This window comes from Rattus rattus, chromosome 8, assembly GCF_011064425.1.
Source record: "Rattus rattus isolate New Zealand chromosome 8, Rrattus_CSIRO_v1, whole genome shotgun sequence".
In the NCBI taxonomy this organism is placed as follows: domain Eukaryota; kingdom Metazoa; phylum Chordata; class Mammalia; order Rodentia; family Muridae; genus Rattus; species Rattus rattus.
In genome coordinates, this window is record NC_046161.1 from 49726830 (window position 1) to 49753684 (window position 26855).

The 26855-nt window shown below is 39.5% G+C and overlaps 1 protein-coding gene across 2 annotated transcripts in view; it reads right to left on the reverse strand.

The window, feature by feature from the left end:
- The window catches only part of Scaper (S-phase cyclin A associated protein in the ER), a 265244-nt gene that overhangs the window by 107814 nt on the left and 130575 nt on the right, over positions 1-26855 (reverse strand). For both annotated transcript variants that reach the window (XM_032911332.1, XM_032911331.1), the window contains exon 14: positions 1515-1630. In XM_032911332.1, the coding sequence (XP_032767223.1) occupies positions 1515-1630 (116 nt within the window). The remainder of the gene's footprint in view (positions 1-1514; positions 1631-26855) is intronic.

The following is a 26855-nucleotide window of genomic DNA, read 5'->3' on the forward strand; positions in this document are numbered from 1 at the left end:
GGGCCACATTAGGAGTTTGTGCAAAAGAGCAACTGGGAAGAAAATGAGGAAGTATTTTTAAATTTACACAGTGATATATTTTCAGTAGCCTGCTGTACAGTTACCACAGTCAAAACTCTGACCCATAATTCTTCCTGTCTGAAAGAAGTGCAGGGATGGAAATAGAGAAGAACCTGAGGAAAAGAAGGTCCAGCGACAGGCCCAAAGTGAGATCCAGCTCAAGGGGAGGACCTAAAACTTGACACCATTACTGAGGCTATGGGATGCTCACAAAAAGGAACCTGTCATGACTGCCCTTCAAAAGACCCAACCAGCAGCTGAAAGAGTCAGATGCAGACATGTGCACCCTACCAATGAACAGGAGCTGCTGACCCCTCTAGTTGAATTAGGGAAAAGCTGGAGGAAGCTGAGGAGGAGGGCGACACAGTAGGTGGACCAGCAGTCTCAACTAACCTGGACCCCGAGATCTCTGAGATACTGGACCACCAGGCAGCATACACTAGCTGAGATGAGGCCCCCAACACATATACAGCAGAGGACTCCCGGGTCTGGCTTCAGTCAGAGAAGATGCACCTAACCCTCAAGAGACTGGAGGCCCCAGGAAGTTTAGAGGTCTGGTTGGGTGGGGTGGGTACATCCTCGTGGAGCCTGGGGGTTTGGGGTAGGGGAGGTATGGGATGTGGACCAGAGGGTGGACTGGGAAGGGAATAAAATCTAGAGTTCAAAAATAGATAGACAGACAGACATACAGACAGACAGACAGGAAAGAAGGAAGGAAGAATCTCTCTTCCTCTTCTGTGAATTAAGCATTGCAGCACACTCAGCTCTAACACTCTAGCTTTGAGACGTTCAGACGGTAGAGTTATGATCTTGAGTCTGTGCTCAAACAGGGGAATCAGTCACTACTAGAGGTCCATAGCTCTCAACTCTGACATCTATCTGTGGCAGTGTGAAGCCGAAAACTAAAACCTATTAGCAATGAAACAAGTTCTCATCCTGGCACTACGGTCAACTGTTGCCAATATCCGAGGACATCGGTCTAGACTCTCAGGATCTTTATAACAAAGGACTATTTAGTGACTAAAGGGAATCCAGTTCCCAGCAATTTGTCTGGGACTCCAGACTCTGGCAGTCTTGGCCTTCGAATGTTCTTCCTGAGTTTGAGAATTTCTGTAGACTTCCAGGCTCAAGACCAGACTACGGACTCAGCCCTTTCACACACAACACACAAGGTTAGCTTTCTTTCACTACAATTCCAGGACTTCATCAGCTTTTCTTGGTTTGGGAATACAGTTGACCACATGGTAATTTCCTTATAAGGCTTTCTAGGCTCAATTTGAAATCTGTAAATGAAGTCAAGTATCCCTGATTTTCTCCTTAATGTGAGGTGTAAGCTCTTGCTATTCAAGTCTAAGTACACACATACTTTTCCAGTGGTTCTCCCATATGGAAACCACAGGGCAGAAATTACTTACAAATGAAACAAGAAAAACAGATTAAGATATTATACTTACTTAGGAGGAATTCGTGAAACTGTGTTCATGTTTGTGGCTGGGGCCACTACTTGAAGGATGTTTTCAAGGGCTGTTAATCCACCAGCAACTTGAAATGCAATTTGATCTGCCACATTCTAGATGGAAACACAAACAGGAGTTAGCACAATACCCCAGGCATAAAATTCTATGCAAATTAAACATTTAGTTGCGTAGCTGAGATATTTGCTGAATGATTTCTCACTGCAGGGAAATAAAGGCAAACAGTGGTGAACATAAGACATGGCCACTCTGGACTAGACAAGGCTGTCTACTCTCTCCCTACTTATTCAATATAGTTCTTGAAGTTCTAGCCAGAGCAATCAGACAACAAAAGGAGGTCAAGGGGATACAGATCGGAAAAGAAGAAGTCAAAATATCACTATTTGCAGATGATATGATAGTATATTTAAGTGATCCCAAAAGTTCCACCAGAGAACTACTAAAGCTGATAAACAACTTCAGCAAAGTGGCTGGGTATAAAATTAACTCAAATAAATCAGTAGCCTTCCTCTACACAAAAGAGAAACAAGCCGAGAAAGAAATTAGGGAAACGACACCCTTCATAATAGACCCAAATAATATAAAAGTACCTGGTGTGACTTTAACCAAGCAAGTAAAAGATCTGTACAATAAGAACTTCAAGACTCTGAAGAAAGAAATTGAAGAAGACCTCAGAAGATGGAAAGATCTCCCATGCTCATGGATTGGCAGGATTAATATAGTAAAAATGGCCATTTTACCAAAAGCGATCTACAGATTCAATGCAATCCCCATCAAAATACCAATCCATTTCTTCAAAGAGTTAGACAGAGGGGTTGGGGATTTAGCTCAGTGGTAGAGCGCTTGCCTAGGAAGGCGCAAGGCCCTGGGTTGGTCCCCAGCTCCGGAAAAAAAAAAAAAAAAAAAAAAAAAAAAAAAAAAAAAAAAAGAGTTAGACAGAACAATTTGCAAATTCATCTGGAATAACAAAAAACCCAGGATAGCTAAAACTATCCTCAACAATAAAAGGACTTCAGGGGGAATCAGTATCCCTGAATTCAAGCAGTATTACAGAGCAATAGTGATAAAAAAAAACTGCATGGTATTGGTACAGAGACAGACAGATAGACCAATGGAACAGAATTGAAGACCCAGAAATGAACCCACACATCTATGGGCACTTGATTTTTGACAAAGGAGCCAAAACCGTCAAATGGAAAAAAGATAGCATTTTCAGCAAATGGTGCTGGTTCAACTGGAGGTCAACATGTAGAAGAATGCAGATCGATCCATGCTTATCACCCTGTACAAAGCTTAAGTCCAAGTGGATCAAGGACCTCCACATCAAACCAGATACACTCAAACTAATAGAAGAAAAACTAGGGAAGCATCTCGAGCACATGGGCACTGGAAAAAATTTCCTGAACAAAACACCAATGGCTTACGCTCTAAGATCAAGAATCGACAAATGGGCTCTCATAAAACTGCAAAGCTTCTGTAAGGCAAAGGACACTGTGGTTAGGACAAAACGCCAACCAACAGATTGGGAAAAGATCTTTACCAATCCTACAACAGATAAAGGCCTTATATCCAAAATATACAAAGAACGCAAGAAGTTAGACCGCAGGGAGACAAATAACCCTATTAAAAAATGGGGTTCAGAGCTAAACAAAGAATTCACAGCTGAGGAATGCCGAATGGCTGAGAAACACCCAAAGAAATGTTCAACATCTTTAGTCATAAGGGAAATGCAAATCATAACAACCCTGAGATTTCACCTCACACCAGTGAGAATGACTAAGATCAAAAACTCAGGGGACAGCAAATGCTGGCTAGGATGTGGAGAAAGAGGAACACTCCTCCATTGTTGGTGGGATTGCAAACTGGTACAACCATTCTGGAAATCAGTCTGGAGGTTCCTCAGAAAATTGGACATTGAACTGCCTGAGGATCCAGCTATACCTCTCTTGGGCATATACCCAAAAGATGCCCCAACATATAAAAGAAGACACGTGCTCCACTATGTTCATAGCAGCCTTATTTATAATATGCAGAAGCTGGAAAGAACCCAGATGCCCTTCAATAGAGGAATGGATACAGAAAATGTGGTACATCTACACAATGGAATATTACTCAGCTATCAAAAACAACGACTTTATGAAATTCGTAGGCAAATGGCTGGAACTGGAAAATATCATCCTGAGTGAGGTAACCCAATCACAGAAAAACACACATGGTATGCACTCATTGATAAATGGCTATTAGCCCAAATGCTTGAATTACCCTAGATGCCTAGAACAAATGAAACTCAAGACGGATGATCAAAATGTGAATGCTTCACTCCTTCTTTAAAAGGGGAACAAGAATACCCTTGGCAGGGAATAGAGAGGCAAAGATTAAAACAGACACAGAAGGAACACCCATTCAGAGCCTGCCCCACATGTGGCCCATACATATACAGCCATCCAATTAGACAAGATGGATGAAGCAAAGAAGTGCAGGCCGACAGTAGCCGGATGTAGATCGCTCCTGAGAGACACAGCCAGAATACAGCAAATACAGAGGCGAATGCCAGCAGTAAACCACTGAACTGAGAACGGGACCCCTGTTGAAGGAATCAGAGAAAGAACTCGAAGAGCTTGAAGGAGTTCGAGACCCCTCATGAACAACAATGCCAAGCAAACAGAGCTTCCAGGGACTAAGCCACTACCTAAAGACTATACATGGACTGACCCTGGACTCTGGACTCTGACCTCATAGGTAGCAATGAATATTCTAGTAAGATCACCAGTGGAAGGGGAAGCCCTTGGTCCTGCTAAGACTGAACCCCCAGTGAACGTGATTGTTGGGGGGAGGGCAGCAATGGGGGGAGGATGGGGAGGGGAACACCCATAAAGAAGGGGAGGGGGATGATTGCCCGGAAACCGGGAAAGGGAATAACACTCGAAATGTAAATAAGAAATACTCAAGTTAATAATAATAATAAAAAAAAAAGACATGGCCACTCTGAGTTATGAAGTCTAAAGCTTGATGAATGGGACAAATATAAATCATGCCATTATAAATGACTCTATAGTAGTTCCCTGAATGGAAGGCAAAGGTTATATGAGAACAGGTGACCAATCATATTTTGAGAAGACCAAGACTGACTTCTAGAGACAGGCAGAGGCCAGTAAGGGCGGCGGCAGGACTCAGCATCGGGATGTGGACAAAGTACATTTATCAAGCATTGTTCTGTAATCCTAATTCCTACCTAACAAGGGCAATTGATTTCCACAAAGGTTTTCTCCACTGGAATGTTCTTCAGCATTACGAGACAACATAATACTTTGGCTATATGCATATTTCTCTCCTCTTTAGCTATTTTGGAGAGGATATTAAGTGTTTCAGAACTCAATCTATGATTATTCCTATGTGATTTCTGAATTATACGTAACTTTTCTGTGAAGAAACTTCTCTAAATTCTTTGTATTTTTCTGGTATGGGGAAGGAAAAATAAATTTTCTGTAATACTATTTTAATTTTTAAGTGCCATGTATGAAAGAAAAGGGATAACAACTTTTTCTAACCTAACCCTGCAGCCATTTATATGCTGGACTCCAAAATTCAAGACAATACTAGTATTTAAGCTATTTGAAGAAATAAACAAAGTTGTTAGGGTGGCATGATGTGACTGGTCGCCCCCACCACCACCACAAGAAATATGCTTACAAACAAACAAGCTACGTGAGAACAGTCATTGAAGTGCTAGGATATGTGTGTATTTGTTAGCTAGGGAAGGACAAGATACAAGCATGTAATTATTAGCTCCATAAGATAGGTGTCCCTGGGTTGGGGATTTAGCTCAGTGGTAGAGTGCTTGCCTAGCAAGCGCAAGGCCCTGGGTTCGCAAGGCCCTGGGTTCAGTCCCCAGCTCCGGGAAAAAAAAAAAATGGAAAAAAAGATAGGTGTCCCTGAATCTTCTAATCTTCTGAGCACTAACGATCTGTCAATCAAAGGACCCAGTAAACATGTAGATTCTGTGAGTATAAGCAATTGTATATTTTAATGACTTATTTGCTACTTCTATTTGCCCTATAATAAGCTCATTATGAAAACTAGAGAACTCAAACTTCTAAAATTAATAATTTTAAAACAGCCAACATCAAACTAAATGGAGAGAAACTTCAAGTAAATCCATGGCTAACTCTTTATTCAATATAGTACTCAAAGTTCTAGCCAGAGCAATTAGAGAACAAAAGGAGGTCAAAGTGATACAAATTGGAAAGGAAGAAGTCAAGATTTCACTATTTGCAGATGATATACTATATGTAAACAACCCAAAAAAATTCTCCAGAGAACTCCTACACCTGATAAACAACTTCAGCAAAGTGGCTGGATATAAAATCAACTGAAACAAATCAGTAGCCTTTCTCTACTTAAAGCATAAATGGGCTGAGAAAGAAATTAGGGAAACTACACTCTTCACGATATTCACAAATAATACAAAATACCTTGGTGTGACTCTAGTCAAGCAAGTGAAAGACCTGAATGATAAGAACTTCAAGTCTCTGAAGAAAGGAAATGAAGATCTCAGAAGATGGAAAGACCTCCCATGTTAATGGATCTGCAGAATTAACATAGGAAAAAATGACCATCTTACCAAAAACAATCTACAGATTCAAAGCAATCCCCATCAAAATTCCAACTCAATTCTTCATAGAGTTAGAAATAGCAACTTGCAAATTCATTTGGAATAACAAAAAAACCCAGGATAGCAAAAACTATCCTCAAAAATAAAAGAACTTCTGGAGGAACCACCATCCCTGACCTTAAGAAGTACTACAAAGCAATAGTGATAAAACCTGCATGATATTGGTACAGAGGCAGGTAGATCAATAGAATAGAACTGAAAACCCAGAAAAAAAAAAAACCCACAACCCACACACTTATGGTCACCTGTTCTTTGAAAAAGAAGCCAAAACCATCTAGTGGAAAAAAGATAGCATATTCAACAAATGGTGTTGGTTCAAGTGGTGGTCAGCATGTAGAATGCAAATTGATCCATTCTTAGCTCCTTTGAGCTTTGGATAAAGCTCAATTCCAAATGGATTAAGATCCTCCACATAAAACACAATATATACTGAAACTAGTAGAAGAGAAAGTGAGGAAGAGCCTCGAACATGTTGGCACAGGGAAAATTTCCTGAACAAAACACCAATGGCTTATGCTCTAAGATCAAGAAACGACATGGGACCTCATAAAATTGAAAAACTTCTGTAAGGCAAAGGACACTGTCAATAGGACAAAAGGGCAACCTGCAGATTGGGAAAAGATCTATACTAACCATACATCTGATTAAGGGCCAATATCCAAAATAACTCAAGAAGTTAGACTCCAGAGAACCAAGTAACCCTATTAAAAAATGGGGTATGGGCTGGAGAGATGGTTCAGCCATTAAAGGCTAGGTTCACAACCAAAATAAAAAATGGGTACAGAGCTAAACAAAGAATTTTCAACTGAAGAATATCAAATAGCTGAGAAGCAACTAAAGAAATGTTCAAAATCCTTAGTCATCAGGGAAATGCAAATCAAAATGACCTGAGATTCCTCCTCAGAGCAGTCAGAATGGCTAAGATCAAAAACTCAGATGACACCAGTTGCTGGCGAGGATGTGGAGAAAGAGGAACACTCCTCCATTGTTGGTGTACCGCAAGCTGGTACAACCTCTCTGGAAATCAGTCTGGAGGTTCCTCAGAAAATTGGACATTGCATTACCTGAGGACCCAGCTATACCTCTCCTGGGCATATACCCAAAAGATGCTCCAACATACAACAAAGACACATGCTCCACTATGTTCATAGCACCCTTGTTTTTAATAGCCAGAAGATGGAAAGAACCCAGATGCCCTTCAACAGAGGAATGGATACAGAAAATGTGGTACATCTACACAATGGAGCACAACTCAGCTATTAAAAACAATGACTTCATGAAATTCTTAGGCAAATGGATGGAACTAGAAAATATCATCCTGAGTGAGGTAACCTAGACACAGAAGAACACACATAGTATGTTATCACTTATAACTAGATATTAGCCCAAAAGCTCACGATAGCCATGATACAACTTACAGACCATATGAAGCTTAAGAAGAAGGAAGAGCAAAGTGTGGATAATCATGGGGGGTATAGAGAGGTAGAGACCTGAGAGGAAGAGAGGAGAGGGAAGGAAAAAAAAGTGGGGTAGGATCAGGTATGGGAAGAGACAGAGAGAAGTACAGAGGGTCAGGAAATGGAAGATAAATATGTAGCAGTAGGGGATGGGGACCTGGGGAAGCCACTAGAAAGTCGCAGATGCCAGGGAAGCAAGAGGTTTGTTTCCAGGACCCAACAGGGATGACATTAGCCAAAATACCCAACAAAGGGGAGACAAAACTTGTAGAGACCACCTCTAGTAGATAGGCACAGCCCCCAGGTGAGGCATGGAGTCACCCACCCATCTCAAAAATTTTAAACAAGAATTGTTCTTATTTAAAGGAAATACAGGGACAAAAAAAGGAGCATAGAGTAAAGGAAAGGCCATTCAGAGACTGCCTGCCTCACCTAGGGATCCAGCCCATTTGCAGACACCAAACCCTGACACTATTGCTTATGCCAAGAAGCACTAGCTGACTGGAGCCTGGTATAGCTGTCCCCTGAGAGAGTTTGCCAGTACCTGACCAATACAGATGTAGATACTCACAGCCAACCACTGGACTGAGCCTAGGGACCCCAATGGAAGAGTTAGGGGAAGGACTGAAGGAGCTGAAGGGGATTGCAACTCAATAGGATGAACAACAATATCAAGTATCTGAACCACCCGGAGCTCCCAGGGACTAAACCACCAACCAGAGTACACACAGAGGAACCCATGGCTCCAGCTATATATAAAGCAGAGGATGGATCTTGTTGGGCATCGATGGGAAGGGAGGCCCTTGGTCTTATAAAGGCTTGATGCCCCAGTGTAGGGGGATGCTAGAGTGTCGAGGCAGGGGTGGGTGAGTAGGTGGGGGAGCACCTTCATAGAGGCAACGGGGAGGGTGAGGGGATGAGGGGTTTGTAGAGGGGAAACTGGGAAGGGAGACATTTGAAATGTAAATGAATAAAATAACCAATAAAAATGTTGAAAAATGACAACATATTATTAATGAAAAAGTACTCCCTGCAATAAAATAGTAAAAAATTATAAAACCTAGGTGTTTAGTAAGTTGTTTTATTTATTTAAAACTTGTTCATTTTATTTTTGTGTGTATGTTGTATTTTTTTCTATTAATCTCTTTTTCTGTTTATTTTCATGTTGTCACCCTCCTCATCTGTCATGTTTAAAGCCTCAGGTTCCTGTCTTCTCTCTCTGTCTGTCTGTCTGTTTGTCCGTCCCCCCCTGCCTCCCCCTCCAAAAGCTTTATTCTGTTTCTCTGCTATTAGGAACTGAGCAGTAATTGCACACGGACATGAAGCCGGTGTTAGGCACCAGTTACATTCCTTTGGGCACGAGCCCAGGGGTGGTGTGGATGGTGTAGATCAGTCACATGGCAGACTTATTTTTTTTTTTTTTTTTTTTTCGGAGCTGGGGACCAACCCAGGGCCTTGCGCTTCCCTAGGCAAGCGCTCTACCACTGAGCTAAATCCCCAACCCCGGCAGACTTATTTTTAGCTCTCTGAGAACTCTTCCTATTTATTTCCACAGTAGCTGCACCGATTTATACCCCTTCCAAAAATAAATCCAGTTTCCTCTTTCCCTTCATCCTTGCCAGTATTTGTCACTGGTTTTCCCGATGATAGCCACTTTGACTAGGACAAAATGAAATCTCAAAATGGTTTTAATTTCCATTTGATAAGTTAATGGTTTTGAACATATGCAATATGTTCAACAATTATTGACTGTTTGTACTTGTTTTGAAAATTCTGTTGAGTCACTTAGCTAATTTTTTTAAAACTGGGCTGCTTTCAGGCATATTCTTTTACTTCTTTATAAACTGTAGCTATTAATCCTCTCAAAGATGGTGTGTGGGAAGTTTCTCCCATCTCCAGGCTCTCCTTTCATTCGCCTTTCCTTGTGCTGTGCTGCACAGAAACTTCCTATTTTCATGAGGTCCCATTTGGACAATACTGCTCTAAATACTTGGCACACAAGGTGGCTTGGGAATAGGCTTAGGTGTTGAACTTCTGGGTTCAACTGTATAGGATCAGTTTTGCTAGCTACGGCAAACAGTGTTCTAAGACGCTTTTAATCCATCTGTGTACACCTCGCAGTACACTGTTCAGTAAGTTCAGATTCTTACCTGAGCTTGGTTCTTAACTCTCTCCGTTTAGTCCTCTCAGCAGTATGTGCTGACATTTTTGTGAGGTTTGTGAGGTTTGTATTTGTTTCTTCTTGATAACTAGGGGTGAATATCCTATGTTTGTTGGCAATTTATGGCCTGATATTTTTTAAACTTTTCTATAATTGGGTGAAAGTTTGAGATCTTAAGTAGATTTAAATTTCAATTAAATCTGACAAATGCTTATCAAGGCCTAATGATTCTGTGACCCAATTAAGTTCCCTCATTTCTCTTTTGTAGCCAAACCCTCCTCGATAATTAACACTAACATAAATTAGTTGTGTATTATAGAGCTTCATAAACTAAAGTCGTGTATGAATATTTGGATTTAATTTGGTATAAATAGTTACCTGTGATAATTACTAGTTCCAAGTCTATGGCACTACGAGACATGTGAAATCCAGCAAGTAAGCACAGCTGGGCATGGTGGTGCACATTTTTAATCCCATCACTTCAAGGCTAGCCTGGTCTATACAGTGTAGGACACAGGACTACATAGAAAGATTCTCTTTTGTATTATACTCAAATTATAGATACAATGCTTTTAAAATATGTAACAATATTAAAAATAAGCAAAATTCATCTATAAAGAACAGTAATGCACTAAGGGTAAAAATCCAATTTTTAACACATCATTCTTTAAACTCTTTTTCTTTTCTTCCACTCTCAGACTTCTGGCCTGCAGGTTCTGATAATCTTACTTCTGCTATAGCTCTCAGCTGCTGCCCATTTTGTCCATACCTACTGTTCCCACGTTCAGTTTAAACTCTCATAGTTTTTTGCTTGATGGAGGAGCCTGGGTCAACACTGCAGACGGAGGGGAAAGGACTGAGTAAAAGCAGACCAGTTTAATGTATACAACTATGAAAAAAAAACCCCAAAAACCTCAAAGCCTTTTATGATATGCCAACATGGCTGTGACCTCCTGAAGATCTTAAGCCACTGACTCTAATGGACATTTAGCAGAACAAGAATCAGCAATTTCTGAAAATATAAAGGCCAATCAAAGCCATTCTTTTAACTAATATAACTGAAAGTAGAAATTTTATCATTTTAAGAAAATAAAGCAAAAAAAAGTCAAGTGCAAAATTAAAAACAAAACAATTTCTTCAGGAGTCAAGGTGATGTTCACTTCTGAATTAGATCTGCAATGAGCAATCTCTGGACACAGCCAGCTAGATACTTAGTTTAGCATACTTCTACCTTCTCTTCCACATCCACCACCAACTCTGTGTGTTTCCTCTGCTCTCTTCTCTCCTACAGTTTGTAAACTCTGTACAGGCAACGAACTCATCTCTCAGTTCTAATTCTAGTGGAGGAGGGCAATGGCAAGTACTTGTTGGATAAGTGGTTGAACTAAAGATTGTCTTAGACGACAAAACCATCTTATGAAACATGATAGATAAAATCAGTACTGAGGCCTGTCAGCATCAGGATGGCCATCCCCCTCCCCCAATGGATTTAGTTCCTTAACAAAGCCAAAATGACCAGCTCTTTCCCTCTCTGACCACCAACAGCAGACTCAAGCCTACAGCATCTGAGATCATTTTATTGGTGCAGTTTTGGTTTCCTGAGACAAGGTCTGATAATACATGAGGACTGAGCTGGCCTGGAGTCTGCAGTGTAGTCTATGCTGGCTTTGAACCCACCTGTCTCTGCCTGGAATCAAAGGCATGAGGCACCACACCTGGCTTGAGAATACGCCTTTACCTCATGGGGACTAAAACAGGAAAAGGTAACTCAGTGATGAGTTAATTCAAATATTGAAATGTGCCATTAAGTGTATAAATGAAAAATTAACCCTCACACAATAATCCACATGGATGCACAGCAGTAGATGGCCTTCCTCTGTCTCTCCCCACATTCTGTCACATTAATTTCCTGTGTCTATCACTTTGCACTTGGTCTCTTCACACTTTGGCATCTTACTGCTCTAGAAACAAGACGCTCTCACAAATACTGCTTAATACCTGCTCCTGCCCTCTGCATGCACAGAAGGTAACTGCACAAACACTGCCTGCCACCATTCTCTTCTCTATCAGAACTGCTGCCTGCTCAGCCTGTAACGCTCACATGCTGTCCTTCAGTCCTCTAAGACCCTTATGAAATGTTACTTCTTCCAGGGAGACTTTCTGATCCCTTCAAGGAAAGTCAAAATCCTCTATATATTTCATTCTATTTTTGCGGTCATAATTTTGAATTTTACTTAAAGATATTTGTGTCTCTGTGTAGATAAGAAGCTTAAATACTCCAGTATCTGTCAACCAAGAGTCAAGCACAGGAGGTATAAAACGGATTTTGTGAGTAAAGATTACTCCTCAGTTGAAAACATTGTGTTCTAGAAGGTAAGTGCATATTCTCCCTTTAACTCCTTTGCAAAAACTCTGCATTTAGAATGGAAAGTTGGAAAATACTTTCATAAAGAGCTTTTTAAAAAGAGTTTTATAATTATGATTTGATTAAGAAAAAATATCTCTAAGGATGAAATGCACAGTTCTTCTTTCTGCCTCTGACGTAACATCACTCTGCCTTCCCCTGTTCTCTCCCACCATGGGCTGACAACTGACTAATAGGATTAGTAGCTTCATTCTAATAACCCAGCTTAGTTAAAGGCCAGAAAAAATGACAGCCTCAATCTGAATTACATGGCCTGGGAATCCATCCAATTACTAAGTAGAGTAACTGTTATTAGCTCTCCCAATCAAAGGAGAGGCAGCTGTTCATCTCTGGTGACCTGCCTTTGTACTTGACTTCTCTACACACAGTGATTATGTTCTTTGTGATCATGGAAGAAGGCCTTCCTAGTTTTTTAGAGAGAGAGGTGGCAGATGGGTAAACTGTTTGCATGTTCATTAGGAGAATAGGCTAGGCATTTGTTCTGAGCATCTGTGGCACCTTAATACCCATTTAGAAATAGTTCTGAGAAGTGCAAAAATTTGGAACTCAGCCCAATTTACAGACACAGAGATCCTGAAAAGGAAACTTTTTCTGACTGTTCTTCTCTGCAGGGAAAGCTTTGCACACTTCTACATCCTACTTCACTACTCCTTTTGCTGTCAATATGAGCTGATATTCTCTCCCATTTTTTTTCCCTTAAAAACTTTTAACCAGTTTAGCTGGCTTCCCCACATTCTTATAATCTGAGTAAGCGCCTATGCTCAGATTTCTAGCTGTAGGCAGGAACACCAAAAGGACTAAGATTCTAGGGGCAAGGAAATCACAAGACTGAAATTCTAAACTTGTGGGAATGTGGTGCCAACAAGATTGAAACTCTGAAGTGCAGTTTGAAAGCTTAGGTAACACAGTGAGACCAAAGGCTAGAGAAGCTTTGTCAAGACCAGGGAACCCCTACTTTGTGATGCTAATTAGAATGTGGTTCCTTTAGAAAGCTTCCTTGTTGGGTGCTGGATTGGGTCATTTCTACCCCTTTTGGATTCAGGGTGAAGGGAGCAGGGTGAGATGGAGGGACATGATAGAGGAGGCTAACAAGGCTTGATCATGCTTTCTCTTCTTTTGAAAGCTGTTGGGTGAAAAGATGAGTAAAAAAACTAGTATGGGGTTCATTGCAGCCATCCACTATGGAAAGTCATTTTATCTTATTCTCAAGTTCTCCAAAGGGAACAGGCACTAGGCTGGGCCTAGCATTCATTGTCTAGTGAGGGACACATTTAAGAAATAAATGAATTACAACATGATACATGAGGAATGAAAGGATATACACAGAGTGGCCTGGACAAAGAGGAAATGAGTACTTTGGTGAGTTCTTTAGGACTTAACTGGTGTAAATATGGACAATTTTCTAAGTTATACTCAATAGCTTAAAAATTTCTAGGTATGGTGGCACATGCTGTAACCTAGCAATGGGAGGTGGAGACAAGAGTTTCAGGAGCTTAGGTCCAGCCTGGATGACATACTGAGTTTAACTCGAAATCAGCCTAGGTTATCTGAGATACACACGCACACGTACACAAACAAAACCCACAAAGAACTGAAGCCAAGCATCTATAGAAGGTCTTTCCACAACTTCTTTTATACTCCCATCATTCACACTTCAGAGTGATTTACAGGATGCTAAAAGATGTCTTATCCTAACAGTTTCTCTCTTACTTCATCTATCTCAACCATCTCTAAATGGTTTAATAGGAAGCAAATGTAATTTTGGGCCACATGACCAAGGTAAAATTTGTGTTGGGCAAGGAAATCATATTGACAAGAGCTTAAATTCTTCTGGGCCAGACTCCCAGGACTGCCCTTTGAAACCATGGAGAAGAGTATTCTATAGCACCCCAATTTCTCTCCAACACTTTTATCTCTAATGATCTTTCTATTTATTTAATTAAATTATAAATTAGAACATACTTCTTATTTATTTAATTCTCACAGCTGGGATTATGTTTAAATTGGATCTAGCAAAAAGTAGGTGATCAATAAATATTTATTGAATTGAATTAATTAAAGCACAGTTTAATTTCTGGCACTCTGACAGCAGAAATTCTCTTGAGAAGAGAGAAGCCCATCAAATCACAATGAGGAAACTGAGGCTTAGAAACATCCATGTGCATGGAAAAGCCAAGTCCAGAGTGTTAGCATTTCTTCTAGGCTCAACTCAACAGTTACCTAGCAAAAGTCAAGTAGAAGCCTGGCTTGCTATAAAAGGACTGTTTGGCTCTCCTTTCTTTCTGATTCCTTTCTCTCTTTGTGGCATTCTCTCTGTCCTTACCTCCCCCACCCCTTGTCTGTCTCTGGGAGTGTCCCAGGCCTTCTTTGTCTCTTCTCTTCTCTTCCCTCCTCCTCTTCTTCTCCCCCCCCCTCCTCCTCCTCCCCCCCCCCCCCCTCTCCCCCTCCTCCTCCTCCTTCTTCTTCTTCCTCTCTCTCTCTCTCTCTCTCTCTCTCTCTCTCTCTCTCTCTCTCTCTCTCTCTCTGTCCTTCTCTGTCCCCTCTCTTTTTCTGCCTCTATTCCCTTCTCAACCCCTTTTCTCATGCCCCCAAATAAACTTCATTTTATACTAGCCTGGTACCTCAGGGGAGGGGGGCGGTGGTATGCCTCAGCATGACCTGCTAAGGCACTCCATCCCACTGCATCATGCAATCACATTAGAAAATATATCGCAGAGTACATGTGAGTAAACTACAACAGGCAGAGTCCCAGGTAAGGCAGATCTTGTTCTTGGGCCTATCTGAGGAAGATATTCTAGGGAGGAAAGGCCAGAGATAGAAGGCTAACTATCTTGTAGAGCTTGGACAACCTTAATTTGTAGTCTGTCTTGTTTATTTTTATTCCTGGATATCACCAAGGAAAGAGAATAATTTTCAGGAGTAAAAATAAAGATAGAGTAAAAACAGATATCCAAATTTTACTTTTCTCAAAGTAGCACTCTGGATGGCTGCTATGAGGAAGATGTTGACAGTTTACATGACAGCCCTGTGGTGACTCCTCAGGATAGTCTCTGAAGGCAGTGATGAATATCCCAGTTATACATCCACGAAAACTAGCTGGGAGAAATCAATTAACTGCTCACAATTTTACACACAAAAGGCAGGAATATCTAGGTTTATGTGACTTCTGAGTATGTGATAGATTTATAACAAGAACACTGTAGGGAAATCAAGTGTATGTTTGACTTTCTGCACATTTATTACTAAGTATTCCAAATCTATAAAGCCTTAGTTTTAGTACCATTAAAGCCTTAAGAAACATTTTGCAATAACTCACCTTCACAGAAAAGCTACAAGGATAAGAGGGAGTTTCTACAGCCTCCGTCTAGCTTCACTGTGTAAGCTGCTTACGTACAATGGTACCTTCATCGGAACTGAGAAAAAAACATGGGTACTATAATCAACTCTTCACCAGGGCCTTTGGATTTTCCTAGTTTTTCTACTGATGACTTTTTTCTTTCCCAGGATAGAATCTGGAGGACCAGATTGTATCTACATAATCTTTTGGTGATTAGGTAATTTTTGAGGGTTCCTGAACTCTCTTATATTAATATCTTTTTGCATTTAAAAATGCTTGAAATAATCCAGACGCACAGAATAAAAGAATGTTAGTTGTGTGTTAGACCATCACAAGTAAGTAAAAAAGGAAATGAAAGAACTAACCAGATTTGAAGGAACTGAAACATGAGTAAGGTTTTTCAACTGATGGTATAGTTCTTGAGACTATCAGGAAATGGGTGCACACAGCAGGAAAGAAACCAGCCTTTGCTGAGAAGGAATGTAGTACCAGAACGAGAAGAGACCCAGATGGGTCAAGATGGGCTCTATGTAATTCCGTTTTCAACTGTTCTGCAACAGTTCTGTAAAACAAGCTGTTTTCGCTCTTTCCTGGAGGCCAGTGAATCTGAGCACATTTTTGTGGGTTCTAATACTTCAGCAAGATACTGCCTGATGCTATTTATGCATGAGTTTCTTTACTTTTCTTTGGGTGGGGGAGCAGCTGTGTCAAGAGCCCTGTGATGGGACAGAAGGAAATGAAGCACAGTAGATTAGAAATGATTCTGCTAGCAAGCATAGGGCCTGTTTAATTTAGTCTAGAGGAAAGGAAAGGAAGTAGCTAGTGATAAGCAAAGTCAGAATTTTTTTTTTTTTTTAAAACATGGATGATTATCTGAAACCTGCTTTCTGGTTTAGGCCTCTTCTTTTGCATTAAAAATGGTATATGGGAGAAACTGAGAAGGAAAAACCACCCCAAAAATGTTACTTAGGAGATTATTTGATACAAAAGTGGCAGAATGAGGTTTGGAGGACTCCAGGTACCCAGCAGAGCCTGTACTTTGCACATGGAGGAAGCGTGGATAAATACTGAGCCTGTTACCCATTAAAATGTTCCAGACAATGATATGATCCTGTGTGAAGAATAGTAAGATGGGTCTTTCTAAGATATGTGTTCTTTCTTCTTGATTTTGCTAAGAGAGCATGAGCAAATGCTTGTGGAAAAGTCAGCACTACCCCATTGAATTCTTACTTCAGAGCTGAGGTTTGCCGCTATTTGTGTTGAGTGAGGATAAAGCTTTACTAAGGGGAATGAGATGTCTAAACATCTGCTCATTTAAGGCAAATAAACTCCATAGGTGTCATCAAGTCTGGAGAAGAAAGAACCATGATAGATCATTCTTTGTAATATGCAAAAATAAAATAGCTTTCCCACTGTAAGCTCATTTGAAAGATAAATTTGATGGCCAAGTTATACTTTAAAAGTCTTCCCAATCTGAGTTGGAAATAATTTTATTTTAATTCAGATGTGAGTTCATATATCCACAACACAAATAAATAAAGCTATTGCATGATGCAGAAATGTAAAGATGCCAAAGAGCAACAGTGCCTCTATCTGTCCTGGGGCACACAATGCTGCTCTAGCAAGGATGGAGAGGTGGGGATCTGAGGATGCTGCGGAAATAATGTGCTGCATGGGAGAAGAGAGAATGAGGCACAGGAACATTTAGATGGGGCAACTCTGTGACACTGGAGACTGCAAATTAAGTCTTTCTACTTGGGCTGGAGCAGGGACCAATTACATCCTCTGGACTGAGATCACCCTGTGGTAAGAATTGGGTCTTGTTCAGTGTTTGGAGGTGTAAGGATAGGAGATAATAATACAGTTTATGGGATAAATCTGCCACAGTCTCGAGTCTCGTAAAACATCAAAATGGTTACTTCTCTTTATTTTTCATTGTTCTGACTCATATAATAAGGCTAATTTCCATGTGAAGCGATCACTAAAGGATTAAGCAAATTAATCTGCATAAATGTTTTCAGCATCTTCTTCTTCAAAAAGTTAAGTTTTAATTTTTCATACAACCAATCTTTCCACACCTATCCACACAACCACCCACCCTATCCGTCCATCCGTCCATCCATTGCATTCATTCATTCATTCATTCATTCATTCATTCATTCAGAAAAGGTCGTCAACTTAGAACTCCTGATCAACCTGCCTCCCAAATTCCTTGATTATAAGTTTGTGCCACTCTAACTAGAAAATGATCATGGACTGTCAATGTTCCTGAAAGACATATTATGAGATCTTGTGACATTTTAAAACTGTATGAAAGTGTGGGTCTCTAATAAACACCTCTACTTCATCTAAGATTCCACCTATTTCACCCACTTAAGTCTCTGCTTCAGGATTATGTCCTAGAAGGGGCCTTGCCTTCTCTGACATCTACATTATGTTCAGTCTTCCTAAGTACCCAGGAGCAACTCTACTTCTTCATAACAGCAGTCCATTGATGAATTTCATCTGTCATAGAAAGCAAAGTATGACTTACAGAAGTAAGTCTGATTTCACTCATGTCCTCATATAAATTCATTTAAATAATCTATTTGAGATACTTAGGTTTGTATAGAAAATTTCAATCTAACAGTTTGGCTTTTGAAATCTATTGCCTTAGTATTAAAAACAAGCAAACGAACAACCAAACAAAAAATAAGCAAGCAAGCAAGATGCTATGGCCTGTGTACCATGAGGCAATGTTAAACTACTGCTCTCTGATGACCATATTTCACCACTCAACAGAGCAGAGAAAGGTAGGCAGAAATATATTTAACAAAAATGTACATTCTGAGGACATGGTCATTTCTGGGGCATCTGGTAGCTTTCAAAGCTTAAATATTTCTGAATGATAGCTAAGGCTTAGAAAAAAAGCACACGGTCACGCAGAACCCGTGCTCCTGCCCTTCCTGAAGTGTTCCAGTGACTCCAGCAGGGGAGTAGAGCTGCTAGAGCTAGGGCTGCCCTATTTAGTTCCTCTCTGCCTGGTGTGCACTAAAACTAACGGAAGAGGAGAAGTGAAATTTGAAGGGGAGGAAAGAAGACCCAGAAGACGTACTTCTTATGGGAAAGGCACATTTTCATCTGGTTTACATCCTCTGCTGGCTGCCATGTCCTCCAACATTAACTGTTATCACTTTGCTCTGTCATTTGAATTCACAAGAAAGGATTCCTGTGGTATCTCAACGTAGGTCCTAGTATTCTCTGTGGATGTTTGTAGACAGGGATTGGGAACTTTTTTTTCTTTCAACAGGGCAGCCCTAGCTCTAGCAGCCCTCTATCACCTACATCAACACACGCCAGTCACCAAAACTGAATTGTGACAGCTAGTAAACGACAAGTGCAGCATTGCTGCCCTAAGTACAGACCTCAGAAGCCAATATCCTACTGAAAAGGAATTACAAGACATTAAAGAGGGCCTCTGCAAGTATTTTTAATATGAGTTGGCATAAAAGAGGCAACAGGGTTCTCTGTCTCCTGTGATTATCCTCTGAATCATATGACAGATATACCTCCTTTAGTGCTTATGCACCAACTTGGAAACTATGAGATTATTTTAATGCCAATTTACCCTGAATTTTATATTATTTGAAGGATGAGATTATGATTCTGCACCCCAAGTTTATTTATAAAATATGCTTTGTTCTTATTTTAAAATCAATGTTTGATAGATTTGCTTTCCTTCCTTCCTGTACCCAAACTTGATTAAACTGGTTGCCCATAGAGCTTTTAGTCAGCCAATATTACCTTCAATTGATTATTCTGGAATTAAGAGTCTGTATTGTAGTTTTTGTAAACTTGACACAAACCACAGTCGTTTGGTAAGAGGAAACTTTAATAAATTGGCCTATGGGCAAGTCTGGGGGGCATTTTCTAAATTAAGGACTGATGTGGAAGGGCTCAACCAACTGTGGGTGGTAACCATCTGTGAGCACCAGGGTATATAAGAATGCAAACTAAGGAAGCCACCAAGAGAGTCAGTCTCTCTCTTAATCTCTCTCTCTCAATCTCTCTCTCTCTCTCTCTCTCTCTCTCTCTCTCTCTCTCTCTCACACACACACACACACACACACACACACTCATGCACACATGTGCATTCGATAAAAGCAATGAAGAAACTAGGACTGAAAGGGGGATCTCATTACAGCAAGGTTACGTGACAGCTACAGGCCAACCATAGTATTCTGAAGGGAAAGGAACTCAGAGCGCACCCAATGCACAGAAATATCAACAACATCTGATTGACCTTCCAATATTCAAAACAGCTCTGAAATCTCAAAGCAATGAAGACAAAATAAAGAAATCAAAAGGATGTAAGTGAGAAGAGAAGATGTCAAACTATTGCTATCTGCATCTATGATTCTGTGCATAAGAAACTGTAAAAACTCTACTAGGAACTCTTTGAATTGATACTCTTTGTAATAAAAGAAATAAAAACATTTCATTCACAATAATTTAAAAATATCTAGGAATAGATTTAAGCTAGGAAAGGAAAGACTTTTATAATGAAAATTCCATCAAAATTCCAATGACATTCTTTGCAGAAATAGATATAATCCAACCCTAAAATTCATATGGAAGCACAAAAGACCTAGGAGGCACATAAGCAATGCAGAGGGAAAAGAACAACAGTAGAGGTGCTATGATAACGTATTACAAGTTCTACTACAGAACAAACGTGACAAAAACAGAATACCCTGAGACCTGTCACAACAGAGACCTGCCAATCAATGGACTACAACAAAGGAGGCAGAAATAAGCCCACACAGTTCAACTACCTGATTTTTAAATGGATTCAAAAACATCTACTGGAGAAATAACACCTTTCTCAATAAATGATGCTGAAAATGTTACTCACTCTCAAATGGAAAAAACCCTTTATATAAACTAAAGCCGGCTTTGAAGTATGTCTTAGCTACGTAGCCACAGCTGGCCTCGAACTTACAGTAATTTGCCTGCCCGTCTCTCAGATGCAAGAATCAAAAGCAACTGCCACTACACCCCCATATTAAGTTCTATTTTTGTTAGACAGTTTTTGTCACCCTTGTGACATCTCCTTTGAAAATGTCCTTATTACATTTATCTATCTGTGGAGATGGGTAGTGTACACCATGGCTTTGTGTATACAGAAGTCAGAGAACAACTTCAGGAATCAGTTCGCCCTTCTTACACCACCTTGGTTCCAGGGATGGAAACCAGGTCCTCATGCTTGGTGGAAAAACCCTTACTGAGTCATCCTACTGACCCTGTAACATCTTTATTTGGATACAATTTCAAAATTGTACAATTCACTCATTTAAGATTTTTTAAACTTTTACTTATTTTTCTTCTTTTCTAATACACAGGATTGAACCCAGGGCCTTGTGCACACTAGGCGAAAGTCTATTCTGAGCTCTCTCTAGCCCCTGTTCATTCACCTAAAGTGTACAGTACACCAGATACAGTCATGTACATCCACGTTTCTAAGCCAGGCAGAGAAGATCACTTGAGGAATGAAAAGCCAACTTTCTAGAAACAGACAGACAGACAGACAGACAAAGAAAAATTAGTCTATTCACAGAATTCTGCAACACATCCATGAACCCCAAAAGGAACTCCACATCCCTTAGCCATTATGCCCAGGAGCAGCATTCCTACCCCTTTCTCAGAACTCAACCCTTCTACTTAGATTTTAGATCCTCTTTCCAAACAACACAAAACAGGACTCACTGAAATAAGCTTTGGTTTTCTTTAAACCTCTATAAATTCAAAATATATTAACTCTCATGAAGCAGGTTTTTAAAAATGAATGTAGCATGTTATTACCAAAATATACATACTAACCATAACAAAACTCTAATATGCAAAACTAAAATTAGAAAAAATATTTTATAAAAAATACTTATTATATTATAAAAGGATTCAGACACATCCCAACCTATACTCCTGATTAATAGGTCAGAAATACATATTTATATAAAATGAGGAAAAGTCAGACTCAGAAGTGCATATGTGGCTGTAGGACCATGAGCTGACTGACATGCTGTTCTTGATCAGAGCGGCAGTGAGCACATCTGCCCTACTGTGGTTCCAGAAACACTAAGTTACCAGCTTTAAAGTCTACGGCTAATTATCATTTATGGGAGTCTGATAGGCTTAACCAGCAAACTAATTTTTTAAAGTTGTGCATTTCTGAAAATGTCACACTATAACCAACCACGAGGACCAAATTCCAAAGGCAACTAAAGCACATGTGCAACTAATTCAGTTCCACTGCTGAGCGTGAGCCTCATGCCAGCCCCCTGAGCTGGCATAGTATCAGGAAGGCAGTTGAACAAATGTCCTAATTTTATGAGGTTGAAACAGGAGTACAATCAGAAGGTTCTAAGAGTTCAGGAATCACTACTTCCAATTTCAAAAAAGAACCACGTGCTTGCCTTACGAACGCTATTGTAGGCTTTTGTTATGTGTGCTGGAGGGGATGGTGTAGCTCCACATCTGTGCTTTAGTTCAAAAAGAGTAAAAGCACAATCAGCCATCAAAACTCCTTCCTTTAGTTCACGTGACCTAGGTGAAGCTACTTAACCTCCGCTACTGTGGTTTACTTGACACCACCCCACCAATACAGGCAGAGTCCTTGACACGCCCCATCGCTATGGATGGATACACGAGGAAGCAGCCATAATAAAGTCCTCCTGTATCACATGCCACCTCACTAGTGACTTTGAAGGACGGAGTGAAGAACTCAGCTAACTCCTTATTTCCCACTTTTGTCATAAAGGCCCATTTCCATTCCAAAGTGCACACCCTCCTATTTGACTGCAGATGAGATACTGCATCTTTCTTCTCTGTTATTTTACAAAAAAAGAGTAATTTTAAAACAGTCAATTGATAGTTAAATAATATATAAACTCTTAATCTTTAAAATCACCATTTTTACATATCTATGTATCTCTGTGAATTAATTTTCCTAGTGAAAGAATACCTTTGAATTGCTTTTAGTTTTTCAGTGTCTAAAGTTTATTTCTGCTTTCATTTAACATAAAACTCTAGATGATATTAGGCATTTTGAACCTTCTGCTCTTTTTTAACAATTTGTATTGCTCACAAGAACTTCGCCCTGAATCTCTGGTATAACTTAATTTCTCCTTTGCTAGTTTATAATCTTCACATAATGCTTTTCTTCAGTTCTAGAATATACTCAGGTGTTACAAGCCAAATATGCTGGCTCAGCTGTTCCCTGCATTCTTCCGGCGAAACTCAATGTCTCTGGAGCCCCATCCTTCTCTTGCAGCGCTGTTTCATATTCTTTTGTTAAGGTTTGGATATTCTCATCGGCCCTATGCCTATATTCTTTAATTCCCTACTTTCAGACTACACTGCATTCACTTGAGTTTCAATACCATGAATTTTATTTATAGATTTTAGTTTTCAAAGTATCTACAATTTTATTTTTCCCATTCTGCATACTTTTTCTTCATTTTTGTAGGTATTAATTTTGTTTTTTACTTTCAGCGATTGTTGGAACATGGTCCATGAATGAAGCTGTGTGAGGTAATTTCTCAGACTTTGGTGAGAAAATGCCAGGTAAACAAGATAAACGTTTTGTAATCTCTGCTCCTCCATAGCATGGGCTGTTTTTAGAATGTGCGTTCATGCCACTCCCAGGTGCAGCGGTTAGGAGTGAAATGACTTCAGATTATTTTGTTACTAGTTTACATATCTCTAAGGAAAACATGTTTTGTTGTGTTTTGCTATGTGTGGCTAGTCCTTGTGATTGTACACTTTAGTCAGGTGACTCTTCTTAACCCTCAGAGTATGAAGTGTCTGGTGCTCTGAATAAAGCTGGCTATTGAATGAGACATTAGTCTGCCTCATTTTATGCCCCACTCTCCTAGGTTCACACTACCTAGAAGAGTGGTAAATGATAATTAACCACATTTCCAAGATAGAAAGAAAGCATGGTAAAATAAAACATAAAATGTATGTTTAGTATTTCCTTCTATCACATAACATTTTGAGGAATTTCAAAAGACCCACAAAATGTGTAATTTGTTTATACCATCACACTGCTTGTATATTCTCCATTAAACGCTATTTCTAAATCAGCATATTTTCAACATACAGGGTACATGTCATAAAAACATTTTCATATAAGTATATAACAAACGAACTCTGCCCCATCCTTCAAAATGCCTAATATCATCTAGAGTTTTATGTTAAATGAAAGCAGAAATAAACTTTAGACACTGAAAAACTAAAAGCAATTCAAAGGTATTCTTTCACTAGGAAAATTAATTCACAGAGATACATAGATATGTAAAAATGGTGATTTAAAGATTTCTTCTGAATCTCTCATACCGTCCTCCTTTTAGACCCATTCTTTCCTCTAGATACTTTTACTTCTCTTTTCATCTCATGTACACACAGTTTTACATGTCTAAAGGAAGTTTAGGATCCATGAGTGATAGAGAATATGATAATTCTATTTCTGAGTCTAAATTAATTTTCTAACTATAATAATTTCTGGTCAAATCAATTTTTTCATAGTATCCCTATTTCATTCTTCTTTCTGTCCGAAATAAATTTTCATTGTGCCTATTACCACATTTTCTATATCCATTCTTCTGCTGACAGACACCTATGCGAATTCTTAGCTGCTATAAACCATACTGTGATAAATACAAATGTACAATTTTTTATTATTTTATTTTGTTGATTTATGAATGATCTAATTCATCTTTGTCCTCCATTCCTGAAATTCTGGCTTCCACTTGGTTCTGTCTACTCAGAGGCTTTCCTCTATGTTCTTTATTTGACTCAGTGAGCTTTCTCATCCCTACAATTTTAGTCTCATTTATTTTTCAATGTTTTTATCTCTTTTTGTTTTATGCTTTTCTTTTTACAGTCAGTAAATTTAGTTTGAACTCAAGGTAATTTTATCATTGAAACACTTCAAGAATAAAGAGAAGGTATCTGTGTAGCATTTACACCGTTGTAAAGATGTGACAAGTCATCAAATGAACAAATCAATCTCTTGCACTTAGTTTCAATAAAGTACCATTGATATGAACATTGGTGAAATACTGGCTGTTTTAACATCTACTTTTTCTCAAAAGAGATCCTCTAACTGAAATTAAAGTATCCAACTGAAAGACAGCGTAAGAAACTGCTCTGTTCATCTCTAAGCATGGCCTAAACAGCCAAGTCCAAGCTATGCACAGCTGTCAACACTGAATATAAAAAGTTAGCAAAGTTAAATTTTATGCCTCATTTTATAAGTGTTTCTATTTCTTTACTGAAATCTTCTATAATGTAGATTTCCTTTATTCCCTCTGCTAGTTAAAAAAAGTTCTCTTTGAAGCTATTTAGGAGTTTATAAGTCTTTTATATTTGTTGAACATTTTACACTCCTTCTTTGTATTCTTTGTCTAGGATGTCATCTACTTCACTCCCATTGCAATCTGTTATTAAGAAATTGCTATTTTTCAGAGGGATCATGCAGCCATAATTTTATTTTGTTCTTGTATTTCTGCATCATAACGTACACATCTGAGTTAATTTTGTTATTTGAAACATTTTTTAAACAAGCTTTGTTTCATTTCAATGTTTAAGAAGGGGACCAAGTTGTAGTAGGGTAGAAGTGTTATCTGCCCCTCCAGTGGACTTGAGGTGCAGTTCAGAACAAAATACAACTTTGAAAAGGTTAGGGGGCAAAAAGAACAAAGTACGGTAAGTACAGTAAGACATTAGTTACAAAAGAAAGAAAGAAAGAAAGAAAGAAAGAGAGAGAGAGAAAGAAAGAGAGAAAGAAAGAGAGAAAGAAAGAGAGAAAGAAAGAAAGAAATGCAAAGGCAAATTGGCAAAATAAGGATCAGTAATCGATAACTGTGGAACATGTCCAGGAGGACAAAGGAGATGAAGAGGGAAGCTGTGATATTGTTAGGAACCACAGAGTTCAAAGACCATTACAGCTATGGAAAGTACAGTGAAGAAATACAAGAGAAGTGGGATGGAGAAGACAGGGAATGAGGTAGAGATGGCAGGAAAGGTCTAGGGGCTCTACCAGACAGGGACAGTACACAGCACAAAACAGAACAGATGTGGAAACAAGTACAATAATCCAAAAATGGAACTGGCCAATCTAACAACTCATGCATGGTCATGAGGAAGATTGCTTTTTGTGCTAAAAATATAAAGTTAAATAAAAGCAGAATAGACAAACACATGCATCACTCAGTAGCTTTACCTTACTAAGGTGGATTTTTGAATGTCTTTCTTCTCTGTGATAATTCAGGGAGTAAACTGTGCTGATCGAAAAGATGGTTTGTACCTTCTGTTCAGTGGTGCAAAACCGCATTTGCAGTATGCAATGTCCCAGTGGAGTTCAAACAAGCTGCCTTTTAGATTGAGTTTCTGCTCAGTCCCCAGTAGGTGTCAGTCCTTCCTTGGCTTTTGCTTAGCTTTTACCATAAATTGTTTGTTTTGGGAAATCCCCATCAGTGTTTTCCCCAGTGTGCTGGACAGGATTCCTCCAGTCTGAGGCTCTGAGATACCCATGGACACACTGTCACTGCCTGTTCTGCTGGGAATGACTGTGTCACTAGAGACCTAGTTGCTGTCTACTCTGTTGTCCCATGCAGCTTTATTTAGATCAGGCAGATCATGTGTTCAAAAGCATGGTTCCAGTACAACTGTGCTAGGAATTGCAGGGTACTTCTCCTCAGTTCCTGAACTGTCACCCAGGAGATGACTGGACCTCCAAGTCATCAACAGACTTGTCAATCATGCCTCAGCATCTGTCTCCATCCCTGTGTTGGGTCATGTCTTTGGCCATTTTGTCTTTAGGCAGTGGTCACCTTTCTTGTTTTTAAACAGATGCTTTCACTAACCAGAGCATACTAAACATGTTTCTTCTTGTTTTACCTACAAACCAAAATTTGCCTGCATAGTAGTTGATTTGGGATTATTTCCTTGGCTCATTAGAAGTTCTAAGTCATTTGGCGTATACTTTTTCATGTCTTAAGGATACTGAACCCAAATCATTAGAACAAAAGAAATACTGACAAAGGCATGTGGCAGTCAGAGGCCACATTCATGTGAGTCAGTCCTTTCCTTCTACCTTGTGGGTCCTAGGGACTGAACTAAGCTTGTCAACTTTAATGGGAATCACTGTTATCAACTAAGTCATCTCGCTAGCCTTTGTTTTTTCTTTAAAAAATTTAATTAAAATATAATTACATCATTTCTGCC